At 43.7% G+C, this 12148-nt stretch overlaps 1 protein-coding gene across 2 annotated transcripts in view; it reads right to left on the bottom strand.

The window, feature by feature from the left end:
- Positions 1-12148, bottom strand: part of TGFBR3 (transforming growth factor beta receptor 3) — a 486836-nt gene that overhangs the window by 192167 nt on the left and 282521 nt on the right. For both annotated transcript variants that reach the window (XM_069641782.1, XM_069641781.1), the window contains exon 5: positions 11029-11197. In XM_069641782.1, the coding sequence (XP_069497883.1) occupies positions 11029-11197 (169 nt within the window). The remainder of the gene's footprint in view (positions 1-11028; positions 11198-12148) is intronic.

A 12148-nucleotide genomic window follows, 5' to 3' on the forward strand; every position in this document is an offset into this window, starting at 1 on the left:
AGCCTGCAGATATAAAGGTATCCTTCAAAACTTAAAAAAGCACATAATTTAATATGCAAAGGAATGACATTGAATTTAGTTGAAGAAAATAGGACTTTGTATTTGTATTTAAATATTGAAAACGAAAAGTGCTTGGCCAAGAAGCCCCGTACAATGGGCATATTATTTATTTATAGATGTGATTTATTGCATTTGTACAGCGCGCTAAGCGCGGAGGAATCAAGGCGCTCGTTACATCACACAGGATGCATATGACAAGGAATAAGAACGGCTAGTCAATGAAAGTGCAAGGAGTCGGATAGAGTCAGCAAGGTCAAACAGGAGGTGTATTCAGCGAGAACAGTATAGTTTTAAGTTGTTTCCGGAACACCCAGTATGATTGCTCCGAACTCAATGTCAAAGTTAAGGCATTCCAGGCCTTAGCGGCTATGACCAGCAAGCTATACCCCCTGCTTTCTTGCATCTGAAGTGGGAAATAGTGAGTTGATGCGAATGCGAGGAGCACGTAGGTCTGGAAGATTGGGCTTTGGAGAGTTTTTGTGAGATGTATTTTGGCGCCGAGTTAGAGGGTTTAGCATGATTGCTAAAGTTTTGAAAGTGATGCGCTCAGAGATTGGAAGCAAGTGTGCTTTTCTTCTTGCTGCGGAAATGTGTTCCAATTCCGGGATGTGGAGAGTGGCTTTGACGGTATTGTTTTGAATGCTTTGCAGTTTGTTAATGTTGCGAGAAGAAGTAACTGCAAATAGGACATTGCAATAATCCAATTTGGAGCCAACCAGTGGTCTCACAATGGTGATGCAGTTGTCAGGGGTCAGAAAGGGTCTGCAAGCATTGATAAGTTGAGAGGTGTGTGCCGCAGAGGAGGCAATTGCATTGACCCGCCTGGATAGGAACTAGGTGGCATCAAGGTAAACGCCCAGAGTCTTGACATTGGTGGACACTTGGATGGTGTTGCCCTATATAGTAAATGATTTAAATGATGGGGCAAGCTTGTTGAGTGATGTTTGAGAACCCACCAGGAACAGTTCCTTCTTGTCAGCGTGGAGGCAAAGACGGTGGGAAGTCATCCATGCCTGAATGGTGTGGTAAATTGATAGCAGATTTTTATCATCGGTGGTGTAGCACGAGAGAGGGGGAGATGGCTGAGCGAATGCCTTGCTGGGTGCTGTACTCCTCATACAGTAGCCACTCCATTCAACTGGAAGGTGGTATGGCATGAGCTGAACAACGTTTTTCAGATCTTCCTACCCTTTGCTCTCCCTTTCCCACCCATGCTGTGGACAATTGCTGCAAGCAGCATTGATATTATTATTGATATTTTATTTCTATCGCGCTCGTACACAAGTGTTTCAGAGCGTGACAAGGCAAGGGAGGGGAACAGGGGAGAACAAAACAGCGATCTTACTAGGCCCAGTGACATTGAGAATGCATAGGTGCATGGGAGAGGGGGAGGGGAAAAGTGCATAGAAGGGGGGAGAAGTGGAAAGTGCAGAGCAAAGGAGAAACTGATAAATAATGAATAAATAAATAATAAAGGCAACAAACAGTGGTAGTGCAGCCAGCAATTGGCAAGTGCTGAGTTTAAGGCAGCAGACAGGGTAGGTCTGATAAGTGCAGGAAGAAAAAAATGGGGGGACTGTATTGGTACAGATACTGACCCCAGTGCAAGGGGTGGCCCGGAGGCAGTGCTGGAGGGTGGCAGGGTGAGCAGGTACCTGGGCCCAAAGGACAGAGGGTGGCCAGGTGCACGTTGCCAAGAGAGAACAGATCAGCAGGGGAGAGGGGGAGCGAAGGCAGAAGCAAAGAGGAAGGTCTTGAGGTACTTCCGGAATCGGAGATGGTTCTCCTCAAGTTTTAGAGTGGCAGGGAGGCTGTTCCAGAGGGAGGCCCCAGCCGAAGACAGAGATCTACCCCCAGCTCGTTTCTTAGAAAAACGACTGACCCTGAGGGAGTTAGAGGTAGAGGAGCGAAGAGCTCGAGAGGGGAGGTATTTGCGCTGGGATAGATGAAGGTATTTTGGACCCAGGCCCCAGAAAGCTTTGTGGATAATGCAGAGGGTTTTGAATTTAATCCTTGCATCCACTGAGAGCCAATGGAGAGATTTCAGAGCTGGAGAGATACGACTCGCAGGAGGGGGTAGGAGGAGGGTCAAGGGAGACTGGCCAGAGAGTGAGGGGAAAGGATGGTGAAGGTGTGCCGATGAGGCGGATCTCCGTCTTGCTGGCATTCAGACAAAGTCCATTGGCGGCACACCAATCTTGAATGTCAGTTAGGCAATTACAACTGCCATTCATAATGGCAGCAGCAAAATAATATGATAGACTCGAATGTGGGCACCTTTCTCTCCTCTGGCCTTCCTAGCTTCGGCAATGCCTGGCTGTAAGAAGGCCATCTCATTACATGGGCTTGCGTATCCATCCTACCTTCTATGATAGCACAAAGCACATGGAATGGAAATTTGATTCAGTCGATGAACAGAAGAAGTGTGAAGTCAGGCATGATATTTCTGTTTGGTTTTATCTTTGTGCCAACATTTTATTATTACAATTATGATATGGCATTGATTGTTGCCGGGATCATGTGCAGAGTATTGGGGTGACAGTAGCGCACCATATCAGGCAGTGGTCACATGCCCCCCAAGTAATCACTGGACCTGATAACGCTCTCAAGGCGAAACAGTTACCAGTACCACATTATTAAATAATAGTAGCTGCCTGCTGTGTGCTGATGCATTGCCTAGTCCATTTATCGAAACAAGCTAAATATGTGCCTATAAGTAACTCTGAGTGTTAAACTATCAGGTAAAACGCACTGCCCAGGGAGCACTGGAAATACTTTTCATTGTAGCCCCATATTACACCATGTGAGCAAGCACAACCCATCAAAGTAGTCTCCCACAAGAAGATTTGGAAACAAGGGTCCAAATAGAGAATTGGAAAGCACATTTGCTTCTATGTAGGGATTCGGAAGTAGGTAAACATAACAAAGGATTGGCATGTAACATTTTTTATGAGTGGGGAATAAAATATTGGAAGGGTTGTAACAAATGATTTTCTTCAAAAGGATGTGGGGTGAGGCGAGATGGACGGGAAGGGTGTGGGGGTGGGCTGCATGGGAGGGAAGGTAAGAGGAGCAGAAAACCAGAGTGCCCACACAAAAGAGGCCCATGGTGCAGAGACCCACTGGGAAATCCCCAGATTTCCCTGTCGGCCAGTCCACCCCTGTTCACGGCTAGATTCCTTCTACCACACGCCGAGAACTTCATTCTAAAGGAGATTTCCCACACAATCTAGACTGCGGTTGACATGACATAATAATGCACCACTCCCCATCGTATAAGCAAGATTAGCTTTCCTTTGGCTCACACATAAAGGTGGGAATTAACAAGACTAGGCACTCACACCAATTAATGAAACTCTAGACTAAGTTCACCTACTGACACCATTTGCTCTACAGGCCATGCGGAAATCTGTGCACGATTGTGTTATGCAACTGCCACTGGGCCATGAAACGAGGTCCCTAACATTTGCCTATTTCGCTTTCATATTTTTAGCTTATGAAGCCGGAGAAGAAGAGTATTTTTTTCCCTCATAAATGATCATCCCCATCATTAAGATGTGCCCAGAATTATGCTATCCAGTGACTTGCGCAAGGGACATTGCGGGGCGAACTATACTTTGTGGAACATTCCAAAACAGCATCCAATTTAGGACATCCTCATTTCTCCTCCCTTCTACGCACTCGTCCTCCTCGCTCCTCAGTCACACTTTCACCCATCAGCCCTCAATGTTAACTCCTCCTGCCTCATCACTCAATCCTCCCCTCCTATTGATGCACAGAGATGCCACCAAAATACCATGCTCAGAGAGTCATGAAAGAAATGTGGGAGCGGTGGAAATATTCAAAAAAGACAAAATATATATCGGCCTACTGGATAAGATGGCGGCAAGGTGAAATGCCCTGCATGTGCAACATATAATCCAGGCCCCTAGACAGCGCCTTTTATGTAGGATACGGCATGTGTGCACTGCAAAGACATTGAGGAACAGGATCTGAACGACTGGCAGACTTTCACTCTGTCTGGCTCAAGTATCTCTTATGGAGAACATGGCAAGTTCACCTGATCCTAACAGCGACTGAATGAAGCCATTTTTTAGAGTTGACTGTTTTGCCCATCAATCACAAAAGCAGAGAGTAGGAATCATATCCAGCCCTGAAAGGAGATCAGCGCAGTAAGTGGGATACACCTGGGACAGGTCCTATGCAGTGCGCATACACTGTATGCCTCCAAAACTAGGATTTGCCCGAGCACACCGACCAACAAGTAGATGCACAAAAACACACACACAGTATTTGCAAGCTGCACAACACACTGAACGAAAATCCATCACACAGAATGGACTGCGACGATGAGGAGAGGCTAAGGAGGGGTTCCGCATCTAATATCAAGATCCCTTAGGAGGGGCGGGGGCACCTAAACCACAGTCTCCATTCAGACTTCATCGCCACAAGAATCACCATATAGCCATATTGGAAAAATATCAAGCGTTGCAATTCCTACTTTAATTCGATATGTTTGTAACAAAAATGCTGACATTTCTAGTACAGAGTATAATTGCTTGCACGAATTACAACATGCAGGAGCATGCTACTTCAAGCCAAATAATGTCAGCGTGGGTGGCCACAGAGTCTGTTTTTCCTGAACGTAATATTGTAGCACAATACAGGCTAACATTGCGCTGACATTTCTTACCAAGAAAGCAACAGCACAAACTGAGTAATGACCTTCTGGAAATAGAGAACTTACTTTAAAAAGAGGAGAGTTGTTCCTAATACATCTTTCGAGATTAAACTTTCCAACTGGCTCAGAGCAGGGGCGTTGCTAGGGGGGGGCTAAGGGGGCTATAGCCCCTGATCTTTTGGTTGTAGCCCCGGATAGAATCTCAGGAGCTACAGCCAAACACTAGCTAGCCCCCAGTCCCAACAGTTCCGACATCAGCTTAGCCCCGGGTCTTTTCCAGACCTAGCAACTCCCCTGGCTCAGAGCCTCACTGCTTTACACCATATGGCATTTCAGTTTAATCGAGACGCTGCTTACATCCAGGTAAGTAACAAGTTCCTCCAGTTACTGAGCTTCCACTCACGGCAAAGACTGCTCGCATCCGAAGAAGATTAAACATGACTTTCTTACAAACGGCCCTCAGATGCAGAAAGACAGGCAGCCCATGCATCCATCAGAAGACAAAGGCCCCTTCTCACAACCGCTGGCCCCAGGCGACAGTCATCGGCCTCCACCGACACCTTTTCAAGCAAATGTTTGATGATCCCTTGAAAGAAAGGAATCGTGCACAGTTATTTCATTTAAGACAATGAACTTATGATGGTTGGCCCCTTGAAGCATAGCTTCAGACCACAGGGAATTGTGCAAATTATCCTCCTAAATGTACCCCCAAAAATATTCTTGCGAGAGCCATTTTTAGGGCCAATATTTGCTACGCTACAGGAACTTTCACAAAGTAGCAAAAATAGACGGATGACTGGAAGCTTGACATTATTCAGCTGATGGTAGCCGTGGTCGGAGAGTCAATACAGCGTGACAATGTACAGCTGCCCTACACACAAAGGAGAATAACTGAAATGACCATTTCTATCTAGGTCCATCTTTCTCACGCAACCCCAGAGAGAAAGAGAGTGTGTGCGTTAGAGAGGGATAGCGAGAGAAAGCGAGAGAGACAAGGAAATAGAGGGAGGGAGATGGGCTGGATAGAAATGTCGATTTACAGGTATCAGCTAATATTATCCCCATATATATGGTCGCCGTAAATAATATCGCCAGGAAAAGGTTGCAGCGATATTTTATGGGTGACCATATATATGGGGACAGGGGCAAAAAAAAATTAAAATAAAAAAATTAAAATTCAAGTTTGGGGGTTGCGGGGATGTCCCCCGCATGTTCCATGCAATAATGTTGCCACAAAGAACGGCAATTTTTCTGCGATATTTTTGCATCGCGAGATTTTTGTGGCGACATTATTACATGGAACCGATTTCCATTATATTGTGTAATGTGTAGTAGTGATACAGTGCAGCCCTGCATTGACTTGAAGACATGGAGTAGCCTCGAGTGAACCATGTCAGGCTTACAGTGAAATACGTGCGTTTCTTCAGAAGGGGGCTTCAGACCTACAACGATTCATTCTAAAATGCATCACCAATGCTCCCTCCAGGTGTACTTTTGAAGAATTACATTTAGGGGCTGATTGATATATGGGCCTTTGTTCGAATACAACTGTTCTGTGCTACCCATGACTACTTCAATGTTTGAAATAAATAGGACGCATGATAGCACTCCTTTCACGCTCCCAAAGTGCAATGGTAAGTGGTAAGTTGGGCTTCTAAAACATCAGTGAATAAAGTACAGTGGTTTAACAGAAAAGGGGGTATTTACTAACACTTCAGAATCATCTAAATTCTTTATATCCCTAACATTTAGGACTTTTGACACCAAGGTTTTGACTAGGAACTGCATCATATTTTCTTTTAAAACGCTTGTTATGCAAAATATAATCTGATTGTAAATCCATTAAAATGTTTGTTTTAACTGAACTGAATGAAATGCCAATAAACCACAGAGCACGCTCATCTTCATAGTGGAGAGCTGTTTTCATTGAAGAGATGCCTCACTCTTTTGGAGAGAAGACTCTCTTCTGTGTATTACTAGACACTTGGGTAGATTGATTGATTGATTGATTGATTGATTGAGGATTTTGTATTGGGCAGCAAGGACAAACCATGAACAGATACAAGTTCCGGGAACATACTAAATGGCCATGACCAGAGTCCATCTAACCTTTTAAAAAGATAGGTTTTTAACTTTTTACGGAACGTTGGGAAAGACTTTACTTTCTGAATCTCCCATGGCAGGCTGTTCCAAATACAGAGAATATGTGATCTCCCCTGATCGAAGGGTCAGAGTGTGTTGGTAAAGCCTTAACCCATCTACCACGCATGAGGGGGCTAGATTATTCAAACATTTGTTTATAATGCACCCAGTCTTGAACCTAATCCTATCATCCACGCCTAGCCAGTGGATGGATCGCCACAGCCTGGAAATAGGAGAGGACTTGCTCACTCCAAACACCAGCCTAAACGCTGCATTTTGCACCATCTGCAGCAGATGTATTTGTTTGGCCGGAACCCCAGCTAAAAGGATGTTACAAGAATCCAATTGGGAATTTACCAGGGCTCGCACCACTGCTGCATGGTCCTTCTCAAGTATGAAGAAGAGGGCACGCCATAACCGGGGAAGCTATGAAAGACAGCCTGTACTTTGGTCCCAATTTGGCCTTTACAGCTAAGATTGTTCTGCCATATGCAACCAAGATGTTAATCCTGGAGGCATACTTCAGTTCCGATCCTAAGAGAAAGGGAGAAAGGAAACATCTGTCCTCACCAAGCAAAGCAGATGTTTTGGTCCATGGAAAATGAACTCTGTTTTGTTTGGATTGATTTGAAGCCAATTTGTGCACATCTAACTACTAGCTTCCTCCAGGCAACGTCCTAACCGTGAGAAAGATGGTATTACCCAATTTGGTTGTTTTCTTTTGGTCGTTTTGCCTTTTTAACCTACTTTTTGATGTACCTTTTTACCTATCTCATTTTTGACCTTCTTACCGGAAGATGAGGAGTGGAGGTTGCGGGGGTATCCCCCGCTCCCCATGTTCAGTATCTGCTTCCTCTGGGGTTGCAGGGGTGTCCCCCGCATTCCTAACAATGGAGGAGGGGGACAAAAATTGCTCGGGCCCCCATTTTCAATGAACGGTCCAAATCGAGCAGTTTTACTACGGGCAGATCACATACATTCGAGAAAGACTCCTCTTGATCGTCCAACCTTTTGAGACACCTGTGTGACATCTGCCTATGACTGGAAACAGACCTTGTGACTCCCCAGAATGTCCATTAGAGTACATAGATATAGATTAGATAATGGCTGGGATATGGGGGGAACCTAGGAGACTCCACAATCCTGAAATAGGGAATCTGATAGGTAACCTCCAGACCACACTCATTTTTGCCGCCCTGACAGAAAAGAGATGAACCATTTAATCACACTGGCATAGACATTTCCTATCCCCCTCAGTCGATCAATAAGAATACCATGGTCTACTGTACCGAATGCCGTGGAGCGATCCAACATTATGAATAGTGATAATTCCCCTTGATCTGCCACCTGCAAATGTTCATCACATACTGCTGCCAATGCAGTTTCGGTTTCAAATTATGGGAGGAAACCGGATTGCAGAGGATACAACAGGAGTTCTTTTTCAACATATTCCTGCAATTTGAACCATTACAACTTTCTCTAAGATGTTACCAGGCCATGAAAAACCTGCAACCGGGTGGTAATTATCTGGATCTCAATTATGTTTCTTCAAGAATGGTGAAATTATGGACAGCTTCAGTTCCAATGGAACTATACCTTGACTCAATGATGCATTTGCAAAAGCAAGTCATAAATGGGGCAATATTGGCTGCCAAACGTTTTGCTGTACATGCAGGTAGATAAAATAATGAGTTGCTTGTGGATTTGAGAGCACTTAATAGAGCGCAGATGGCTTCTTCTGAAACTGGGTTGAAGTCAAAACGCATGATGCTTTAAATATACTCTCCCTCCATCAAAGTCCCCATATGTGAATTATTAGGTTCAGCGACTACCTCTGATTCCTTCTCATAAACAATATGTTCCTGAATTACTTTAATCTTATCATAAAAGAATGTATTAAAGGCGTTGGCCTGCTCTGGTGATGATTCCCTGCCTATTAGAGCACTGTTAAGCTGCACGGAATTGGAGATTACTGAGATCACTCATCGTGCATGATTTGTTGCTGCGTCAATCTTTCTAATGAAAAAGTTTGATTTGGGCCCAGAGATCACTACTTTATACTCTTTTAAGGCTGTTTTGACCTTGATAGCCCAGTGCAGGTCCTATATTTTCACCACATCCATTCAGTGGATCTATAGTGTTTCTTAAGTTCGATCAGCCTGAGGGTAAACCATTATTTGGAAAAAAACATTTGGTATTGTTGTCCTCAATGGGGCAGTCGTAGAACAAATATTGTCCATAATGGCCGCCCCTTGTTTAGGATTTATCATATCTGAGTGAGGAGTCAATGGAAGCTAGACCTCTCCTCAACTCAAGGCCTGAGATTTTTCTCCAACAAGGTAGGAGAAGACCCTTCTCTGCAGGAGGACACTCTTCTGTGGAGGACGAGACTCCTCTGTGGAGAACAAGGCTTTTTTCTGTAGAGGATGAGGTTCAGAGACGCTATTAAAAAACTCAACCCTAGCTATGCTTCCTTCAACATTGATAACAATATTATCAAAGTGATGCCCGTAGTCAAATATTTAGGTTTCTACCTTGACTCGGCACTCACCCTCAAGAAGCAACTCAACTCACTAGCATTCTCAACAGCTTACACCTGTAAACTGATCCGAGCTTGCAGACCGTTTCTCTCTGAAACAAGGTGCATCACACTGGCCAATGCACTTATATTATCTAAATTGGACTACTGCAACACTCTATACGCAGGATCTAATAAATATATTACTGTCAAACTGCAAAGGCTCCAAAACAATGCTCTTAGAGAAGCCTTAAATATCCCTAATAGAGAGCACATATCTAGATTCAGAAGAAATGTCCATTGGCTCAAGATTAGTGATAGGATCCTTCTTAAAACACTCTCCCTCACGTCCAAATGCCTAACCAACATAGCTGCACCCTATCTGGCTGAAAGAATTAACAGGAGAATCACTACCCGTCCCATGAGATCTGCCAACATCAACACCCTCGAAGTCCCTAGATTTAAACGTTTTACAGATGGCGGCTCTAGCTTCCCAGTCATAGCTGCCCAAACCTGGAACACACTTCCCCATGATCTGAGATCTGACCAATCCTACTCGAGTTTCAGACGAAAAACCTTAACATGGATCCGGACCAATAACTCCTAAACCTATCCATAATCACCTCTCCTTTCTCTACCTGGACTTTTACTACTTGCTACTCTATGAATACTATGCCTGTTCTGTACCTGCCACCTCTTGTTGTTTCCAACGAATGTTTTTATACATGTATGTGACTGCCAACCCTAAAACTGTATCACCTATTTGTTATTATATCTGTAACTAAGCTATAAGTATACTTGTAATGTTCGCGCCCAGCTTCCTTTGGGTTTGGCAGCGCTATATCAAATAAACAAACAAACAAACAAACATGAGGGTATTTTAGGAAGGAGGGGACTCTCTAGGTAGGTGGAGGCTCTTCTCAGTAGGATGAGAGACTTCTCTAGGGTGAGACTCTCTTCTTTTAAGGGAGTCTTTGTCATTATGGGAGGGACACTGTTCTTTTAACTGAATTGTGCTCTTCGCTGCTATGGAAAGACGTCCCATCTCAGAGGGAAAGTGACAATTACCAGTCTGTGAAAAGATGTTGCTTATTATTGGGCAGGCAATCTCTAAATAAGGAGGCAGATGGAGTCTCTTAACATGTAGGGTAGTAACAAGGACACATGAAAAGCAACATTTTATTTTGGGACTCCCACTTAGTGTTTGGCTTCTGGCACCTGGATTTGCAAGCAGTAAACATTACAGCAATACAATGGCAAATGAGCAAGCAGCACGGCCAGAAATTAAAGCACCAACTTTGTCAGTGTATTAAAGGTGATGTATGCCAATATACGGGGCAATGATTTCAAACCAGAACTTAATACATTCAAATGATGCTAACGATTACATTTGACCACAGGAGGATCAGAAGAATTTGTTCAAAGCAAAAATCTTTGTGGGTAACTCACTATCACAAAGGGGCTTCGGTCAAAATGATGCGAGGGGTATTTTTAAAATCTACAGCAGCTCTGCTAAAACATCTTCCTAAATACAATTTATGTTGTTGGCTCTGATCTAAAGGAATGTTGAACTGCACAACAGATGCAATCATGTTAGTGCTCGGATAAGAGACTCTGTATACATTACCTGTAGGGATTTGTGTTCGGAGAAATTAATTCAATGATGTGAACTTCCTTTTCTTCTCCTGTGTTGCGAATATGGCAGCCCTGAGACCGCTGTGGTTGTACATATCCAGCCAGATAATTCAGAGACAGAAAGTTCTTCTCTATGTTACAAGAAGGAGGGAAAACTGGGTCTGAAAGAAAAGACAAAATACTTTAGTGAAACTAAATAATATTTATGAGTAATTTTGATACCATACTACTAAAGCATGATGAAAATTCACAAGCAACTGGGAATTAAGACCTACAAATAATGCTTTATTTAAAATAATCATAAAACAACTTAAAACAGCAACCAGCAGTAAGCTTGGTAATGATGAGCCCCATTATCACTGCCAAAAGACAATTCATTGTTATTAATAGTAGTATTATTATCATTTCTCAATAACCATGAAGCACAAATCAAGCATGAGAACACCCATAGGACGAAGTCTTGCAAGAGAACCCATTATACCCAAGACTTATTTTCCATACTTAGATCCACATTTCGACCGACTCAAACTAGACCCATGTCACTATAATCAGAGAACTAAGGGCCTCATTACAAGTATAGCGGAGGCGGAATAAATTACCACCAATGTTCCTGCTACGCCATACAATGAGTATGGCTCTGGAGTGCAGGATTTACCTCCAGCATCATGCTTCAGGTAAATATTCCAACTCTCTACCGCTGCAGTAATTCCACCAGAAAAGTCCAATTGAGTCCTATGGACTCAAAGAAAATGTTGACTTGCACCACCACCGGCACTTCTAATCCGGCGGTAATAGTGCCGGACCAAGTGGCGGTAACAGTAACTCAGTTTGGTGGTATGTGGGCAAATTTACCGCCCAGTTACCACCAAACTCGTAATTAAGTCTTTCAGTCCCACAGTATTTTTCTGCACCTTATAATGACAGTCAGCTAACATGTGAAAGGCTGACAAGCAGGCAGCCCACCAATAGGAACATTGCCTACACGTATGTTCTGATCCACAGTAAATAAATACACTGTCAGCAACTTGTGACAGAGAGCACTCAAAGCGAGGAAAGTGTGTGTTGATTCGTGTATTTAAGAAATTCGGGTTAGTATACATTGATTGCAAAGC

This window comes from Ambystoma mexicanum, chromosome 1q (genome assembly GCF_040938575.1).
Source record: "Ambystoma mexicanum isolate Mex_15411 chromosome 1q, UKY_AmexF1_1, whole genome shotgun sequence".
NCBI classification, from domain to species: Eukaryota; Metazoa; Chordata; class Amphibia; order Caudata; family Ambystomatidae; genus Ambystoma; species Ambystoma mexicanum.